This window comes from Anarrhichthys ocellatus, unplaced genomic scaffold, assembly GCF_004355925.1.
Source record: "Anarrhichthys ocellatus isolate YVR2014 unplaced genomic scaffold, GSC_Weel_1.0 scaffold3, whole genome shotgun sequence".
Lineage (NCBI taxonomy): Eukaryota > Metazoa > Chordata > Actinopteri > Perciformes > Anarhichadidae > Anarrhichthys > Anarrhichthys ocellatus.
In genome coordinates, this window is record NW_022280033.1 from 7699033 (window position 1) to 7719127 (window position 20095).

The 20095-nt window shown below is 39.3% G+C and overlaps 1 protein-coding gene across 3 annotated transcripts in view; it reads right to left on the reverse strand.

The window, feature by feature from the left end:
- col17a1b (collagen, type XVII, alpha 1b) overlaps positions 1 to 17206 on the reverse strand; it is a 24607-nt gene extending 7401 nt beyond the window's left edge. The window contains exons 1-30 of one of the 3 annotated variants that reach the window (XM_031839435.1): positions 16455 to 17206; positions 15160 to 15225; positions 12817 to 12867; positions 12566 to 12673; positions 10977 to 11291; positions 10791 to 10847; positions 10634 to 10669; positions 10447 to 10497; positions 8110 to 8256; positions 7320 to 7850; positions 6969 to 7055; positions 6783 to 6845; positions 6541 to 6696; positions 5757 to 5849; positions 5624 to 5668; positions 5381 to 5527; positions 3577 to 3993; positions 3410 to 3442; positions 3296 to 3313; positions 3186 to 3212; positions 3010 to 3072; positions 2806 to 2910; positions 2648 to 2692; positions 1693 to 1728; positions 1513 to 1557; positions 1390 to 1425; positions 1269 to 1304; positions 1107 to 1169; positions 279 to 314; positions 103 to 165 (exon numbers count right to left, since the gene is read on the reverse strand). In XM_031839435.1, coding sequence (XP_031695295.1) covers positions 103 to 165; positions 279 to 314; positions 1107 to 1169; positions 1269 to 1304; positions 1390 to 1425; positions 1513 to 1557; positions 1693 to 1728; positions 2648 to 2692; positions 2806 to 2910; positions 3010 to 3072; positions 3186 to 3212; positions 3296 to 3313; positions 3410 to 3442; positions 3577 to 3993; positions 5381 to 5527; positions 5624 to 5668; positions 5757 to 5849; positions 6541 to 6696; positions 6783 to 6845; positions 6969 to 7055; positions 7320 to 7850; positions 8110 to 8256; positions 10447 to 10497; positions 10634 to 10669; positions 10791 to 10847; positions 10977 to 11291; positions 12566 to 12673; positions 12817 to 12867; positions 15160 to 15214 — 2965 coding nt within the window. In that variant the 5' untranslated portion in view covers positions 15215 to 15225; positions 16455 to 17206. The remainder of the gene's footprint in view (positions 1 to 102; positions 166 to 278; positions 315 to 1106; positions 1170 to 1268; positions 1305 to 1389; positions 1426 to 1512; positions 1558 to 1692; positions 1729 to 2647; positions 2693 to 2805; positions 2911 to 3009; positions 3073 to 3185; positions 3213 to 3295; positions 3314 to 3409; positions 3443 to 3576; positions 3994 to 5380; positions 5528 to 5623; positions 5669 to 5756; positions 5850 to 6540; positions 6697 to 6782; positions 6846 to 6968; positions 7056 to 7319; positions 7851 to 8109; positions 8257 to 10446; positions 10498 to 10633; positions 10670 to 10790; positions 10848 to 10976; positions 11292 to 12565; positions 12674 to 12816; positions 12868 to 15159; positions 15226 to 16454) is intronic. The other 2 variants (XM_031839449.1, XM_031839441.1) reach the window with 2 other exon arrangements.
- Positions 17207 to 20095: the final 2889 nt, after the last annotated feature.

Here is a 20095-nt window from a genome sequence, read left to right on the forward strand (position 1 = left end):
GGGGGTGGTATCATGAATATATCTTATCATATCATCCACTAATGATAATGTTGAAATAGCTGCAGACCCAGTTTCATGAGAGTGGCATCAGCTTCAGTTTACCTGGAGATGCAGCATCTCCAGAAGAACCTCTGAGTCCAGGTGGCCCAGCAGGTCCAACTTCACCTGAGGGTCAAAAATGACACTTTAGAGTGAGATTTAAAATTTTAAATCCTTGTGCAAATTAGATTAATATTTATATAGATGTATCTGTAATGCTTGTATAATGACTCATTTACCTCTTGATCCTTTAAATCCATCGGCTCCAGACAACCCTGACAACGTAGAAAGGAAAGAAAACAATTGTATTCAATTTAAATCTATTAGTATGAAGAGCAAAAGAGGCTTTCTATATTTACACTCGTCCCACTTTGTATGCACCTGTGGCACAGCAACTTTCCTCTGGAAAAATAACGTCTATCTTTATCTTTATAAGAAGACTCCTCTCTGCTGCCCCTTGGAGGATTATGTTATTTAATACTCTCTTTGCTGCCTCATTGAAATCAGCCGTGGTGTGTTTGCATAACAATAACAAGGTAAGAAAAAAAGTAACGATGAGTGAGCTAATAAGTTAAACTAAATGTATCTAAATTGTTTAAATCATTTATGGATACAATTAAAAAAGATAAAATCATATTGATTATATACAATTTTTAAGTGCTTTCTCCGTTTTTTGGAAGGGTGAATGTTTTGTTGTGATGCACACTCATCACCTATTACAGTAATAGTTCAACATTTTGAGCAGTTTCCAACCAGCAGAGACTCCAGGAAGTTACTGCTCCCAGCCAAGAAATAGTCCGGCACACAACCCCTCATAAAAAAGCAAATTGTCATGTTACCACATTGTTTTTTTGTTGTTGTTTGGTTGAAACAAACAAGATATGACGTGTTAATTAATGAGCTTTAGAGGTGCTGGTGGGTGAATTGTGTTTGGACTGAGCCAGGCTAGCTGTTCCCCCTGCTCCCAGTCTTTATGCTAAGCTAAGCTAAGCACAATACCATAATCTGAGTGTCTGAGAATTCATTATCATCATTAATCATCTGAGGCTGGAGCTCCTGTGACTCACCCGTTGATCCTTTGGGTCCTCTCTCTCCGGCTGACCCTTGCAGCCCTGATACACCAGGATCACCTGAGGAGTGAGACGACTGTTTTAGAAAACTGCAAAGAGTGTATAACATGCTGATTTGACAGCTTCAAATACAGTTTGATTCACAAAAGCTATACTGACCTTTGACCCCTCTGAGACCCGTGTCACCAGATTCACCTAAGATAAACATGAATTCAAATAGAGTTAGACGCATTCACTGACCCCACAAGTCCTGTGAGAAACTGATGTAGTTACAACAAACCTTTAAGTCCTTGGAGTCCACCAAGCCCTCTGTCGCCTGAGGGACAACAGTGACTGTGAGTAACATTATAGTATATAAAATAAACTAACAAGGAATCTCAGGGTGTTTTTCCATGTGACCCACCTTTAGATCCAGGTTGCCCTGCCTCGCCACGGAAACCCTGAAGACCTATGTTGACGTTGAACAAAACAGTTTATGTAGAATGCTAACAATAGTTTCAGTTGGTAAATTTGAATTAAACTCAGCCGGTGTTTCTGGAGTCACAGTGATGCTCTACATGAATGATGACCGGGAGAAACTGACCTGGTGCTCCAGAAAGTCCAGGAACTCCAGGTGCACCTAGATCATAGATTCAGAATTATTAGAAAGGAAAAACAATGTTGAATAAGAACATTAAATTAACTAATGTGGAACTAACTTTATAAAAGCCTAATTATCCTAAAACTTGCAAATGAATCACTTTTTCTTTTCTTTATACTTTACTGACATCACACATAGATTTTAACTGTTAAGGCTGCTATTCTATCAAAAACATGAATAATTGTAATACAGTAAAGATATCAAACTACAATTCATCATTTGGGGGTATTTTCATTCTTAATTGCTGTATGTGTCTCCCTCAAGGTAGAGCTCGTTTGCTTTTTTACAAAACAATATGGAGGCTTTATTCACACGCTATCTAAATGCTGCCACCTGGTGCCGTTTGACGTTCATACACGATGAGGCAATGAAACGTTACAAATGCACCTTTTGTCAGCAATTAAAACCAACCGTAATTGTATGTAAAAACACACAATTGATTTAAAAGGATTTCTTTTTATGTAGTGATAACCCCAACTTACTTTTATCTGCCACTCAAATTGGTTAGTTTCTTTGAGGTTTTCTTCCAATTTATTATTATTATCATTATTTGAATTATTATTTATTTAATGTATTTCAACTTATTTTTCTATTTCATTTGTTTTCCTCAGATGTATAGCGGGTCGTCCGCTAATTGGAAGATCGGCGACCCCCGACTCATCCAGTCCACATGTCAAAGTGTCCTTGGGCAAGATACTAAACCCAAAGATTTCTCCCGGCGGCTGTGCCATCGGTGTGTGAGCGTGCATGAATGTGCATGAATTTAGATCCTGATGGGCAGGTTGGCACGTTGCACGGCAGCCTGCCGTCAGTGTGTGAATGTGTGCGTGTGAATGGGCTAATGATGACATGTAGTGTACAGCTCTTTGAATGGTCAGAAGTCTAGAACAATTGTCACCTTTTGGTCCAGCCGGGCCGACGGACCCAGTATCCCCAGGGGCACCTGCATAAAACAAAACACGAGATACTGCAGTGACACAGTCAAGATAAACTAGGTCTCATTAGTATTACTAATACACACAAAAGCTCTGTTGATGCTGGGAATCTGAGCCATACCTCTTTCACCTTTCGCTGTAAAGCCTGAAGATCCTGCCTCACCTCTGGGGCCACCCGGGCCCTCGCGACCCCTGATGCCTGGTGCCCCATCCAGTCCATGATCACCTGATCAGACATTTTACACACAGATAAAACACCTCACTATTAATAATAGCTAAGCAGTGTACTTGCACGGTGTAGTTTCAACTGAAGCGTTTTCTGTACCTTGGACTCCTTTCTGTCCTTTTGGACCTTCAGGGCCTGCATGTCCCATTGCACCCGGAGCACCTGAGGTCAAAGGTCACAGTCAGTAAAATCACATCACGGTGCAGCGCAAAATTCCCAAGAAATTGCTAAAAAATGGTAATGATTCAATGAAAATATTAGTCATCATTGCTCACCTGGAAGTCCAGGGAAACCAGAATCTCCTGTGATGAGTAAAGCATATTTAATTAAGATGACAGTCCACAGTAGCTGAATTAAAGTTACAGTAAGTGATTTTCTTCCTGACCTTTAGTTCCAGAGTCCCCTGAAAAGAATAAAAAATACACTCGTGTTAATTAACTTGAAAAAAAAAAAAAAGAGTATATGTTTAGATTTTATGAAATAAATATTTTAATTTCACCTTTAGGTCCAGGCAGTCCTCTCTCTCCCTGCACTGACGATGTTAGAAAAGTTGAGATAGAAAACAACAGTTCGATGAACTTAAATGCAGGGTGTGTGTGTGTGTGTGTGTGTGTGTGTGTGTGTGTGTGTGTGTGTATTCATGTAGTCAGTATATATGTGCAGTACCTCTGTATGACTGTGACTGCATTTCAGATCTTAACATCTTCTGGATCGTCATCTGAAGAGCAGCAGCGTTTAAGTGTCCTCCGGTCCCGAGGCCAGTGCCACCAATGAAGCTGGTATCAGTACCGCTGGTCCTGCCACTGGTACCGGCACCTCCAGCACTAGCCCCAGTAGAGCCAGCAGAATCAGTTCCAACGATGACATCAATGCCACTTCCGCCAGCCGAGCCGCCAGTACCAGTTACACCTCCACCTCTACCGTCGAGATTCAGCGTGTTGTCAGTGCTGCCGGTACCTCCAGCTCCAGCGGTCCCATAGAGGCCGATGTCATTAGGAGAACCTAATCGCTGGCTGGCAACAGCAGAAGCCCCCGTGGACTCCAGCGAGGCCACTCGACTCTTCAGCTTTCTCACGTCTTCAGCTGAGAAAGAGACGTCAACATTTGATAAGATAAACATAACAAGAACCAGTAGTCAGAAAATATCATCAATCTGTAATAAATAAACTACTGTGTTTTCCACAGGTGATGAACGTATCCGCGGTAGAAGCCTTCGGAAAATTGACAGTTGAATGCTTAACTATCTCTCTTATTTTATGGTAAAGGACATCATTATTTGTTTTGCATTCACTTTCATGTAAAGCAGTTTGTGTTTCATTTATCCATGACATTTTGCTATAAAAATTAAGTTTATTATTGTTACTATTAAAACAGTAATAATGGTCATCAGGGAAGACATTTTTCTGATCTAAATAACACCTAAATGCAACATTCTGACTATTCAATCAACTGAATTTACAGGTAAACTGTAAAAAGGACAATATAAATAAAAAAATAATCAATACAAAAATTGTATCTTTTGGAATGGGGTGGTGAAATATATCATTGATTTAAAAAAAAGAATAGTATAAGATATAACATTTAAAATCATAAAACAGTTAACCATCACTGGATTACTTCCATACTTAAGAAAAACATGATTCTCAAGCAAGTTCTGGAGTTGCAAGGAACACTTTCTTTCAGCAGCTCTTTGGACATTTATTTACTACGGACATAATGATAATCATGTCACAGTGAATCTAAAAGTATGTGCATCATGTCTGTGTGTTCAGATGTAACTCACAAGATCATGAACCTGTTACTAATCAATTCATATTTAACATATGCAGTATATTGATGTATGTAAAAAATAAAATACAATAAAATCTCACAAAAACCTTTGCTTTTTTACCTCTTTAACCTGCTACAGAGCAGTTGAACATTACTCTTTTCAGCTTCGGTTTTGTCAGGAACTACACAGATAGTCGACTGTATGTAGGCCTATCAGATAACTTTACTCAGTCAGTACCTGCTCAACAGGTTTGGGCATGCACAAGCTTACATACCAGTAAAAGCATACCTCAAATTAGAGGTTGCAAATGGTTTTATCAGGATGAATTCACATCAACAAGTCTCCTGCTGCAGGAAAACAAACTGCAGCCTCTGATGTCATCAAGAAAGCATTTCTGGAGCTGTTTCACTGAGAATGAATGCCAGACCGACTTTATGGCAGTGAGACAGTACCCACGGATCAAATTTCCAGAGAGGGGATTACATTTACTGTCCCACAGCTCTTAGCAGCACTGTGAAATAATGCTCACCAGCCTGTAAAAGCTAAAACACACATTTTATCGTTTAGAAACTAACAAAAGCGCTCCCTCCCACGCGTTTCTTTGCAGAGTAGCTCCAGAGAGTATCCCACGACTCCTAAGGTTTTATCTTTGGGGAGATTTTTATTGTTCTCTATTAAATGTCGTTGTGTTAGCCTTACCCAGTGCAATGAGCCCAAACAGGAGTCCAAGCAGGAGCAGGGAGAGGAGGAGAAGACCCAGCAGCCATTTCCACCAAGAGCAACAAGCGTCGGAGCAGCAGCACAGTCCTCCACCTCCTCCGAAGATGCCGCTGTCCCTCTGAATCTCTGCAGACGGAGAGAGTAGAGCGCAAAATCCTCACTTCCACACACTAAAATATTCATCATTAATGTAAATATTAAGATATTTGCAATCCAAAATACCTGCATAGGTGGCTTTGTCTTTCATTACAACTCCAGATGATCCATCTGATGAAGAAATTAAAAAAAAACATCACTTATCTATTTCTAGAATCAAAGCATTTTTAGTTTTTAGATGTTTGTAATAAGTACTCACAGTAAGAGTTGCCCGTCTCTGTCTTCAGTGGCATTTTCTCACCGTAGCTTGAAATAAGCTTCTCTTTCTTAATTGAATCTCCCGATAACGACCCTGTAAAATTAGAAGCACTTTTTTAAAACACTACTTTTATTGTATTTATTGTGTTGAACAAGCAGAACCAAAAAAACACAGCTGTTTGAGAATGAGAGAACAATCAATTTGATACAATACAAATAGTCACAACACAGAGAGGGCTTTACCAACAAAGACAAAAAAGTAAATAAGAATAACATTAATATACGTAAGTATATAATCAAGCAAATATCTTCAATTTAAAAGGAGGAGGAGGAAGAAAATAAATAAATAATAAATATTTGTTTTTTATAATATTTTTTTTCTGTCCCCAAGACAACAAATAAATGGTAATGGTGATCGTACTTCAGTTCCTGTTCTGATTAAAATGATTTATGAAATCTAACCATTAGAAACACTTGTAAATGCTCATTCAAAGTCAGATCAGGTTGTTCATGCTTCTTTAAGAAACAGAAATGTTGGATCGATGCTGAGATAGTTTAACAAAGGGATCAGGACCGTCTATGAACAGCCTCCAAAGTGACCAATACCAAGGCTGCATGGGATGCTATTATTTAAAACAGAATATCTGTACAGTGTACACTGTTTAAATAAGCTTTACAGCCTGCTGTGGCTGTGAGGAAATTGGGTGTACAAAATTTGAGAAACCTATTAAATTGGGAGAAAATTCAGTGTTTCTCCAGAAGGAGGCAGTAAGTAGCTGACTCACCTCCTCCCATCTGAACGCTGCTGCTGGTGAACTGCTTCCCACTGTCTTTAGCCATAATGAGCATTTCTGCATCCCTCTTGAGTGGAACGTTCTCCTTTTCAGAGATCAGGAACTTATAGTCTCTCTTGTATGCATCATCAGATTGGGATCTAGTGGCTGACAACAGACAAGACAGTCAGGAATAATTTAAGTTTGAGAACTGTTTTTGACTGTGATTATATTTTAAACTATTGCGGACTTACTTGTAGAGACTCCAGAGCTGACGACACCACCACCATTTGACAAGTTCTTCTGAACGCCATAACCTGTAAATACAAACACACAAAGTTAAACACTTGCTATAGAAAGGTGCTATTGTGTATTATTTTAGAGTGCAAAATATGTAGGATGTAAGATAGAGTGGAAATTGTTCGAACATGCTGCCGTACCTCCAATGGTAGTAGCATTAATGTTGCCTCCACTGGTGGTGAGCACACTGGCAGAAGTGGGAGCCAGATTATTCTGGAAGCCGTAAACTGTAAACAGAATGCAAGGTTTGATTTAATTAAATAACATAAAATAACACACACATGAATATTCACAAAACAAGAAAACCAATACATGGAAATAAAAATTAAAATAAAACAAACCATTGTTGTTTATTTATGTGTAACTATATCCATATACAGTACATAATATAGCACTAGAGATAAAACAGTCACCCAAACATCTCTTACTACAAATAAGACGACATTTCACCTGCAGGTAACGGGTAATGTTCAAGGGACGTTTGGTCTCACCTGACAGGGACGAGGGGGAGGTGAGGCCTCCCGGCAACGATCCTCCCGGCATGTTGTTAGTGCCGGCCTGGTACGCGTAGCTGGTGGTGTTGCCAGTGACCACTGTGGTGGAGGCGGAGGGCAGGGTCGTGGTGGACCAGGTGAAAGTAGGAAGTGTAGCGTCCAGCGTGTCATACTGGCCTGATCTCCCACCAGTATCATACTGGGCTGATCTCACACCAGTATCGTACTGGGCTGATCTCACACCAGTATCGTACTGGGCTGATCTCACACCAGTATCGAACTGGGCTGATCTTACACCAGTATCGAACTGGGCTGATCTCACACTGGTGTCATACTGCCCTGATTTCAAACTCATGTCATATTGTCCTGACTTCACACCAGTATCATACTGGCCTGATTTCAGACCAACATCATACTGGCCCGATTTTACACCAGTATCAAACTGCCCAGATGTCAGAGCGGGATCATAAAATCCTGATGTATCGATGGTCTGGAACCCAGCTGATCTCACACCAGAGCCAAATGAACCTGCAGGAAAGAAAAGACATAAATCAAAACAGTGTAAAGTGTGTTTACCCTTCATTCATAAAAAATGTATTGATATATTCCAATGAGAAAGGAGATATTGTATGTCATTTTATTTGTGCAGCAGAGAAGTATTTCAGGATTCACTGAGATGTAATGCTAATACATGAGAGGCTATTTTAAACCACACATCTGTAGGAGGGAGACAACGTGTCTGTGCATGTAGACTATGTGCATGTGTGCGACTGGTAAGGGTATATACCCGACTGAGTGGCCACAGAGACGGTCTTGGTTTCCACGCTGGCCTTTTTAGGGACAGGGAGAGTGATGGAGGCGCTGGAGGAGCGAGTGGGGCTGACGCTGCAGGAGCGTCCCTTCAGCAGCTTCTTCACGTCATCCAGCTCCGTCCCTGCAAAACACACAAACAATGCTCAACAAATATAATACTGCAATATCTCAGAGCAATTCATTTCAGGAAGCAAAATTAGGTACTTCTAATTTCACTAAACTCCACTAAAATTAGGTGTCAAATATTGTACTTTTTACTCAATTATATTTACTGAATTGACAAACTACACTACGGGCAGAGAGTCGCATTTATTATTGTCAGGCTGGACAGCAAACCGTGTAACAAAGTTTGTAATGCTTTCATTTCAATAGGGCCTACCTAGAAATACAGATAGTATACTGCACTCTGCCTTCAGTTAATCTTCAGGAAAAACCCAGTATCTACCAACTAATGTGTTCTTTCAGCTTTCTTCCATTTTAAATAAATTGTTTAATGAACTTTATTTTGCTCATTTACAGTCAATATAGAAATTAAATGTCTCTCTCTGCTGCACTAGTTGACTGTCTGACCACTCTTAAAATGTATAATGAAATAAATTATTAACAGTTAGAGATATATGTATATATATCTCATCTAAAAGGTACCTTAACCACACCAAATCATATGAAATTCACTTGAGTTCACCAAAGCTTGAATGGCAGTTGCTGAGATCTGCTAAGCTAGTTAGCAATAGCACAGTTTAAGCTAAGTTTATTTTCCTCCATCATGATTGGATTTCGTTAACTTAGTGCTTCAATTAGTTATGTCGAATTACTAACTGAATTGGCACAATGTCAGTCTATCAAATTGGACATTTTCCAAAAACGGCTAAATCAATAAGTAAACTGAACTTTAGTTTTAGCTAAGGCTAGCCACTAACTTACAAGCTAGCTTACTTTAGCTGTATAGCTAGTTAGCTTTCTCTGTGTGGCAAGAGAGTGCACTAATATAAAAGTCTAAACTCTAAATATACAACAACATAATTAATACTTTGAAAGTGGTCATTCATAATCAGTATTTGTACCTTCAATGCTTAAGTATATGTGGGCGGTTATAGCCTACCTCTGTTTACTTGAGTACAAAGGACTTTTACTTGTAATGGAGTATTTTCATTAAAAATAAAGCTCTTGCTCTCATAATTTTAACAGATGTAGAAGTACAAAAGTATTGGCGACAGAATGTGCTCCAATCATACGAGTAAGGTAGAGTTGTTCTACTTTCTGCTTCTTCCTGCTAGCCCGCTCTCTCTTTGATTGTCTGGGTGTGCTTGATTACAGGAGTGGGATCAGGTGTGCGGATGTGGTGACAAGCTCCTTAATCATCTTCAATGAACTCTGGGCTTCCTTAAATTCCACCACCCTACAGATAACATAATGGACTCACTCCAGCTTGTACATTATCTTTTTTGTCAAGGCGTAAGCTTTTCATCAATGCATCATACTCTATGAGTCATTCATGTGTTTTGTGTGTGAAATCTTGAAAGAGACTAATCTGCCAAATGTAGTGGAGTAAAAAGAACATTTCCCCCGAAATGTATTCAACTTAATATAAAGTAGCATAAAATGTAAAGTAAAAGTTCCTCCACAATGTACTCGAGTAGGCCAACAGTACCAATTCCATTCCATGCTGTTGGATTGCTAAAGTAAATAAATGTAAGAATAAATACTTCTTCCACCACTACATAATATGCACTGTTGCAATCTGAGACCCAGCTGTGTTTAGGTAGGTTAAAGGTGGCACAGAATGTGAAGGAAATAATAACAGTTATGCACTTTAGTCAGCAGGGGGAGCGATCAGCGTCTGTAAATCTCTGACTCTCCACTGCTTTGCTTTAAAAGGGTGGTGCTGCAAACAGTGACTCATGTGTGCCATTGTTGCCACCACAAATCTGGCCCTTCACTTCTTCCCCACATGAACACAATGCAAACAAACCCATGATCCTCGTTGTTTAAAATCTCACGCTTTTCCTTGTGCTGACGTTCTGTACACCTTCTGTCTGGGGTGAACTGCACATGTGTTACTAATTGAGATTTCATGGACATAAACATGCATGGGACAGGTGTAGGAATGTCCTATACTGAGCCAAAGCATTCGACAGCATCGTATTTCAAAATACATACTGCTCTGAAGTGAGCCTGCAGGAAAAAAACAATCTTTTCACTATCCATGTGGTACTTTGAATGGACACACTGTAATAAAGATGCTTTTGTTGCTTCATGAGGAATTACATAACCAACAGTAAATGGATGAATGTGTCTCCAGTGGTCTTACATCTGCTGGCGGAGGGAGAGGCACTTTGTAATCTGGCTCGGATCTCGCTCTCTGGAAATAAATCACACACACAAAATGGACAAAGGAATCCAGATTTAATAAGAAAGTAGGCCGGGACAATTCTGAGTCAGATAGTGCAGAAATAATGAAGAGAAGAGGGGGGGGGCTTATTATAGTTATTTAATACCTCTGCTTTCGCTCCTCCCTCTTGAGGTGCTGGAGCCTGGAAAAATAAAAACAGACAGGAAAAAAAAAACATAAACACAGACATATGAGGTTAAACCTGAAAAAATATTGTGTAATCATAAAGTATATAATCACATACAGCTGTCACTCTCACTTACAATAGATTCCATAATCTTTGCGTGCAAACTCTGGAGAGGAATTGGCACTGGAACTTCCTAGAAAAGAAAAACACAATGGCAACAGAGATATTAACAGCGCCCTCGTGCACGACCGTTTCCTGAACTTTTTGTGCTTCTGTTTCAGGCTCCCCTTGATGCCAACTTCTTATATTAACAGGATCTCACCCTCATAACCTCCTGAGCGGCTGGATATGTGCGTCCTCTCCCGGTAAACTGGAGACAGGCCTCCTGATGAGCCAGCAGTCTGCGCTCTCCTGGCACCACCTGACGAGCTGGACCTGACCTTTGACACCGAGCTTACCAGATAACTGCCTCCGCCTTTGCTGCTTCCTCCTCCTCCTAGTCCTCCTCCTCCTCTTCCTCCGCTTCCGTACCCCTCTGCGTCTATGAAGATCCCCCCTCCATCACCTCCTAAGGAGTCTCCTCCGAGGTAAACTCCTGAGGAGGAGCTGTAGCTGTTGGTGTTCACACCTACAGAAGCTGGGGGGATGATGCATGCAGGTTATTTTTGATTTCCTGCAACCTGATCACGTCCACACAAACAGGAATATGCCTGAGTCACATTAAAGTGCTACATTTATCTGACAGCTGTAGTTACTTTATCAAAACAAAACATATGATGAGAGTATAATGCGTTGTGCATCAAACTACCCAACAGTATAAGTATATACATTAACAGTAACGCTGTATTTCACAGGTCCGATTATTTGTTTATAATTTTCTAGGAATTTTGTGGAAAGATCTACAAAATTAAGGAGATATTTATTTCTGATTAATTGTGTCAGGTTTGTGAATAGTCATTGATTTGCAGAGGAATTTCCATAAGGGAACGATATTAATGACTTTAAACACTGATCCTTTGACACCCAAGTAAATGTTTATTCATTATTTGAAACATTACTCACCATATTGTTGAACTTTATGCTTACCTGCAGGCATTTCTTTTTTACATTTTGCATGTTCAGCTGATCTGCTGTGCACTGACTATAAGACTATCTAGGTTATTGGAAGTGTACTGATTCAATATTGTGTCCATGTTCCTTATGGACCAAATAACAAAGCTCTTTGCAAGAATTGTTTTATTTGTTTGCATTTTCAGTTCCTCTCTAGGAAATCACAGGAAGCTATGGACAGTGGTGGAGGCAGTATTCAGATACTTCAGTTAATGTGTAAGTAAATAAGTTGGTTGAGGTGGAGCTATTTCTATATGGCAAATTAATTACCAATTAATTGACTGATTAGTTGACATCTGACACTTTGAGATTGTTTGTTTTGACTATTTGACAACAATAATAATAACAATGATGATAATAATAAGGTGAAATCTACAAATCCTCACATTTGACAGGCTGGAACCATTACCTTTTTTAAAGCGGATCATCAAAACAGTTCTCAAATGATTTGGACTATTTGATTAGTAAGATGTGTAATAAACTGTGTCTGCCCTTATTGTGCACAGGTATACTGTTGGGTAGTTTGATCTATAATAAAGCCTCATAATTTATAAGCTCTTCATACATTTTGTATACAAAATCTGACTTTTTAAAGTAACCCGCAGCTATACCAGTCAAATAAATGTAGTGAAGAACTGGAAGTTCTTAAAAACTGCAAGTGATGTGAAACAAAATCTAAATCAGTACTTCTCTTTCTTTCTACTGGTTGTTAAAAATACAACATTCAACGTCTCAAAAACTCGTCCAAAGACCAACCCACAACTTCCCAATTTTGGATCATGAGTGGAAATGTGCTCTCACATGAAGAGAAATAAGTTCCACCGCTGTTCTGGGTTAAGACATTCTTCTCCAAGCCCAGCCCTCCAGCACTGCTGGACATATTCCTGTGATTTGATCCGCTGGTTCCCTCTAGCAACGAGAAGACACACAGCAAAACAAGGAGACGGCGTTACTCAGCGGGTACTTCCTTTAGACCTGCTCGGCTATAATTATTGTCTTAAGCATTTAGTTTATAATTAAAGCGAGCGTGACTTGAAGAAAGAGACACTCACTTGGTGGTAGAGAAGTCAGTCGGGACGTGGAGGTTACAGTTTCCCGCACAACTGAGCACATAAAAAACAAAGGAAATGATGAGTGTATTATCCTGAGAGTTATCTATCACTTCTGTCTGGAGTGTTGAGTGATTGGCCTGGTGATGATTGTTACCCTTCCAGAGTTAGATTTATGTGGCTTTGATTGATACAGGGTTGATGGTTTTACCATCAGTGCGGCGCTGTAGTAACACTTTCAGTAGCACTTTGTAATATAGTTTGATAATAACAATATAATAATAATAATTTTATAACAATGCTTAATATCAGTGATCGGTCATCAGTAAGAAAAACGTTTTAGGTTGCCAGGTTTGGTTGTTATCCTCCTCCAGCAGGACAGTTGCTTTGTCTTTCTAACTCTTTAATTCATTCAGGACCTCTGACCTTCTTCAACCACAATCAATTTATTCAAAAGTTAATAACATTTACAAGTACATGCTAAATGGATTAATATCATCATTATAATAACCCTTATTAGACAGTAAGAAGCCTGCAGCCTCTTATTAACGTTGATGATAGGTATAACTGCAGACTCGATGGTGTATTAGAAAGTTAAACATTCATAACTTTTAAGTAAACACTTGACTAATAATGACTCACCAGCCAGAGAGATTCTCCACAAACTGCCGACTTAAACATTGTTGTTACCAGCAAAGGTTTAGAGCTGTTTAATAACGCATTAGTACCGTAAGTGACTAACTACCTGAAGCCGTTAGTTGCAGCTTATAAACTCTTTATAACAGGTGATTAGAAAGTGTTTCCAACATTTCTGAATGTTGAGAGTAATCGTGTGTAAATGTTTAAGTAGTTTTAATTCAAGTTAAGGTTTATTTAGATGACATAATAAATTATTGTCAAATTTAAAAACAAACAAACACAACTATATCCTACATGTCAGTCTTTTCTGGGAGTGATACAGCTTTGATGTTTCCTGAGCTTTCAGCCAGATCTAACGGCCTTCATCTGCAGATAGAGTTTGCTCAGTTGTCATGGAGATTGTTTAATTGTTATCACGAGATAAAGTATGAAATAATAGCTAAATCATCTCCATGAAGTAAGTGGTTCTTTGTGCTCAAATATCTTCTTTTTTTTTGTTAAACTACTATTTTTAAGGGCAATAATGAACCTTCAACCTAAACTTGGCTTTGCATGCTGTGAACATGTATGTTTATGTGTTTGCCCTTTAGTCTCATAATACATAGAGGCATACTAGGAAGTGTGGGGAATTCATTAAATACAGTTTATGTAAATCCCGTTGTGTTTATAATGAAGTGGGTGCAGATAATTAATATTAAAACAACACACTTCCTCCACTAGGAGGCATCTTGTTCTCCAGCTGCAGCCTGTTGCGTTTTAACAAGATAATATAAATTCCATTTCAGTTTCATGTTGCCTCCTCGCTCCTGTCCTCCTCCTCCTTGTTCTTCACCCTTTTAGGGACTTTCGTGTGTTTCAGAGTCAAGGTTCAAAACTAAAGGTGGTCATGTTTTTGATGCCGTTGCTCCTCAACTTTTAAACAATCTCCAACAAAGTCCAGAAGAAGCCAAATCAGTGCATGAAAATCATCTTAAAACTTATTTTGGTTTTATATCATCTTCCAATACGTATAAGCTTTTGTGTTTTCTGTCCTTTCACTCTTCTGTAAAGCACTTTGTAACAAACAGTTTTGAGAGTAAACGATACAAACGTTGTTTTAAAAGTGACATACAGAAGAAGAGAAGAACATGAGGACAACAGGGTTGCTCATTATATGTTCTTCTCAGTTAGCATCAAACATATAATCAGGCGTTCCTTCGGCTTCGCCATCCTGCTCCGTGTCAAAGGTCATTAGGCCAAGATGAGCTGCGCTTTTACATTCAGTTATGACGACTGGAGGAAAACCCGGAGGATGACTTGCACCCTGAGAGCGAGGAACAGAAATGGAAACCGACACCAGTGAAGGCATGCCATGACGTTAGAGATAGTAAGCCCCCAAATAAGAGAGACAAAAGCATCACCCAAGAAAACAAGTGTGTAGGTGTTTTTGGGTCAGTTACACTTTTTCTTACATTTTATGTCATATTTTCATATCTCTTGCCACACTGAGATCTGCATTGTTTTTTGGAAAATACATGTTTCCATTGCGTTGCCAGAGACATTTCAGTGGCGTATATATCGCTAACACTCTGCGTATAAAACCCATATTATCTGCATACATCGACAGCTACAAGTGTGTGAATGTGTTTTGGGTGAACCAGCCCTTTAACTCGTGTTGACATGGTGAACTCTTTTTAAAAAAAACATAAATAAATTCTGAAATCTCACCCCTTTCTTCTGACAAGCCTCCTGAGAAGTCCATCTGTCTCGTTAACTCGTCCATCCCATTTTAATCTGGTGAGATGATGATGATAAAATGTTGACCACAGTCATGCGTTTACTGCGCCAACTGTTGTTAAAAGTCCGTTTACTCTTTGACTTGTTTAAATGGCATTTTAGCAAACATTTAACGGGAAAAAGGGCAAATGCCGGTTGTTATTCCCGGAATGATTTGGGTTAAAGACCAGGCCGTTTGTACCTCATGTTTACTGCATCAATGTGAAATTTCATACCACTGAAGACTGACAAATGTCATCAGTCACATGATCATATTTTTTAAAAACATAATCCAATATTTCAGTGGATCCAATTTCTCTCGATAATTCTGCTTTTACTGATTTTGACTAATACAGAAATTCTGCAGTAGGCCCAAGATAGAGCAGGTAGAAGACATCACCTCTGTCGTATTTACAAATGAACAACTTTGAATAGATGTTTAAATGTCATGTGAATAATGGAAACCACATTAAAGGCCCCATAGCTTACAAAGCATCATTTATAGATTTCAATGGATTTCTTATTCACGTCGTGTCCTTGAAGAACTAACAAAAGAACAAAAGAGCAGCTCTGAAAGACCATCCTCTCACCACACCCTGCCAGCCAAGGACATTTAGCAGCATGTGCTTCATTTACTGCACACTTTAACATCACATTTAGAAAATACAAAGGCAGAAATAATCCAAAGAATGCTATTTTTCCCCTTTCCAACATTTCTGAATACATCTGTTGTTGTTTTTTCTACATTAAAGCTTATACCATCCTCAATATTATAGCCTGCAACCGATCTGGTCAGCAAATATACAAGGCTGTAGTCACATAAAACTGGTGCTACATGTATCAGGTCCTGCAATATATTTAGAGGGATGCAAATAGCGCGGCAGAAATACATGTAAAACTATCCTGAGATCACTGTAACAGACTAATTCTAAAGATACCACCGGAAGAAAACGGATCCCAAAACCAACTACAAGACTTTAAAGACAAGCTATAAAATACTTTCAGATGTTTTAATGGGATAATAGGGGATTTTCCGCAATTCCATACGACAAAAGCCTATAACTTTGAAGCCAAAAAAAAGTTTGGACAGCCCACCACCAAACTCCCAGAGAGCAATTAGTTAGTGCAGAGATGCAACAGCCAGGTGGGAAAAGAAAACCCCCGCACCATCCAGCATAAACAACTTTATATATAAATAGTCTCCAGGTCATTCCAGTGTAGCTACTTTATGTTGTTAAAATCCATACCTTCAGCCAGCTCGAACAACAAACAATCAAATCCCGATTCCTGTCAAGATAGACCGACTGCTCCCGTCCGTGTCTATATGAAGTTGAGGCGTCGTGGTGGGATGTTCTTAAGTCCTCAGTCCCTTTGTGCCTTTTTGCTTAACTTTCCCAGGCGAGTCAAAACTAGAGATTTGGGCACAGGTCCCAGCCGCGCCCATCAGCGCTGGAGCTTGGCAGGCAGGTGTAGCAGACGCCACGAAAGACTGAATTAAAAAAAAAAACAGCGCCTGAGGGAAGCAATTACCTTGACTCACCTCAAAGACAGATAGTCGACTGTGAAAAAGAAAAGTGGTGAACTCCTCCCGCTGCTGCTGCTGCTTGAGTCGCCACTTTTCAAAATTGGCAAAGTTTTGTGCGGAGGTGGGATAAGAAGGAGTGATTCGGGAGGGGTTTTTTCTTTTCTTTCTTTTTATGGATTGCAGGCGTGCAACCAGCGTCTGCTGGTCTATAGTATGCAGCGTGCTTGTTGCAGCTGGAACTCATCTGGGGCACACATTGGAAGTCGAAACAGAATATTGAGATAAGGTTTCAGCCACTGTGTTATTACATAAACACACAATATTGTACCCACGCATAAACACAGTTTCTGTGAACTAAAGCAGCATACAAAACTAAATATGCTAGTGAAAGTAATTTTAACTGACTTTGTACAAAATGCTGATCAGTATGTTTGTGCAGCTGTTGACGGGTCACTTGTGCTGCTTACTACTGAGATTAGGAATTACACACCCAGAAGCGCTGTTTTTAACTCTCTGTGATCACAATAAAAGTTCCCTATCCATTCATTTGCATTCGTGCAATTGTTCGCCAAATTGGACGTTTTATGCCTCTGCTTTGCAGCCACAAGCGCCACTACGATCCCTCACCCACCACACCCAGTGTAGACATCCACCCACCATGCATGACTCACAGCGAGCATGACTCCAATCTGCTAGAATGATGGAAAACAAATGGCCCCAAGGACAGTGTTACGGAGGAGGAGCTGCTCTCCTCACATCCATGTGCAAGCTTGAATAATGCCAAATCTAACGGAAAGGGGCTGGTTTAAAACAACAGATTCCAGGATGGTGGGAAAAAAAAAGAGGAGTTGACTGGTTTTGTGCTGCCCTTTTGTGCTACAACACACTCGTGTTTGTGTCGAGGATAATAGCTTTCCCACATAAGGGCTCATCATTTCCCTGAAACATGAAGGCAGCTGTAAAGGTGCCCAAATTAGGTTTGCAGGGAGTGTGTTAGCAAAGAAGCAAACAACTTAGATCATTCACGGTATATCAAGATAATGTGACATGTACACACATTCATGATTCACTGTGAAAGTGTTGTGAAGAAACCACCAGTTCTCCTCAGGTATACCAGAAAACATCACTCATTGTGCTTCATTCCAGGAACTGATGGAATAGATATCTGATACTTATATTCTTCGTGACTGTGGGTAACGAAGGAATCTCTGTACCAAGTTGTATCACAGTCTGCTGAAACCTCCTGCAGGCATATTTTCTCTGCATGTGTTTATTGTTGACTATAATTTAGGAAAGCTTAACAGGCTGGCTCAACTCTGAACACGTATTTTGAATGTTGAGATTTTTAAAGAGACAGAGCTGAGGTTCACACTAAACCTCTCTAAGAAACGACAGCATAATAAGTTCCAGGGGAGCACTCTTTGTGTGTGGTCTTGGGAAAGGCAGCTTGAGTCCTCACTGGATTTTATCTTGATTTATTTACCTGGACATTTGGATGAAAATGATATAAGGAAATGTTGTAACAATTTATTTTTAACTTCTTTTCAGTTGATTTTCTCACTTATCAAACCGTAAACTCAACTTGAGGTGAAATTATTTGATCCTGTTGATTGACAGAAAAGTAATCAGCAATTATAATGACAACCTCTTAATCATTGGAATAATTTATTGAATGCCAAATATTCCCTAATTACAGCTCTAAATTGTGAGGATTTGTGAGGACTAAAATGGAAAGACGTTTTCTGAAGTCTTGATTTATGTGGTCAAAGTACATTATTTTATAATTACTACAAGAAAACAAATCTCTCATTCAGGGCGGTATTCAAAAATCTAAGTCAAACTGCCGTTTTGAAAGCATTTTGATATATAATAGTCATCGGCCTTTTTTCACTTTTACGTTTACTGGGACGTTTCAATATAACAGAGCCAAGTTGTTAGTAACACCTGTGCTTTACCTACCATGACAAGTCGAAATGTCTACAAAAACAGAGTAGACGGGGCCTAAAAAGCCTCATGTTCACTGCACAACAGTTGCTTTTAGCTCTTTGATAATTTGCACATTTGTTAGGAATTTTTCTATCACTGAAAGACAATATCAACGACAAGATCCTGCATCTTTAGATCGCTTTGTGGCCGTGCCTTGTAGACAGGCTCTGTGTCAAACTCTGTTTTAAAGATCTTTATTATGTTACCCTTATGTGAACCTGCATATGAGGGAGTGTTTGCTGACGAGGCATTAGTACCACATAAAAGGGAAATTTAAACAAAGACATAGCAGATCACATAGAGTATCAACTGAAAAAAAATGAATAACCTACTAACCCGGAATACAAAGCACCCTTTCAGCTGAACTAGACTGTCCCGTGTGACACCACATGGGACAGTCACATCTGCTCCACTGGGACACCAGAGAAAAGGGGGAAAAGCTGATGTGTTTGACACTAAGTTTAAGACAATCAGTGCGTCTTCATCACAACATATTCCTCAACTACCGGACAGAAACATATTACATAGGTGTTAAGACGGCAATACTGCTGACTCATATGTGCATCTTGAGAGACAAACATAACATGTGGCTTTTTTTTATGGCTGCTCAGCATACACACCTGCATTCAGTGAAAGAGTTGGCATCCTCACCAGTGTCTCACATAGCCTCTAGATAAACCCAGATCATTGCAACAGTTTCAGTGGTGAGGAGCAAGCTATTCACAAGTTAAGAAGCACGGATGTTAACCCTCACCCTGACTCACACAGTAATTATCTTAAACCTCAGCCCTGCAAGATTCATCCACACAAAATGTTAAAGATCCCCATTCCCTGAGGTGTGTCATATTAAACTGCCAAGCATTGATGTTCAAGTCTAGGCAAGATCACGTTTTAATTCACACCTTTCTCCTTCGGGCGAAAGAAAAACACAACTTTAAAAAAATGTAAGATATCTGGACCCGTCTTCAACAAACCATGAATAAATTCGCCTGTAGGAGTTAAATAAATCCTTTAATAGAGATGAATCAACTGATGAGAAGAGCTGAATCACAATATGAGTCGACCCTAGTAACAAGGAGTAGGCAAGTAACATTGCTTTGAACCCTCACACACTGTCAACCCCTCCCAAAAGCCCACAAAAATATGTTTAACTATTTTACTTCCTTTGAGCACTAACTGAACTGTGTGAAACAGTTCAGTTGGATCAACGTGTCTCCTCTTAATCCCACACTCCTCTCTAAAAATCCTTTTTTATTTTTTACTATTTCCTATTTTCATGTACGGTATTATTATTGAGATTATTATTAATAATAATATTATAAATATATATATATTTTGTTTTATTCTAGTTTGAATTTTTGTTTAAGAAAAAGAAAG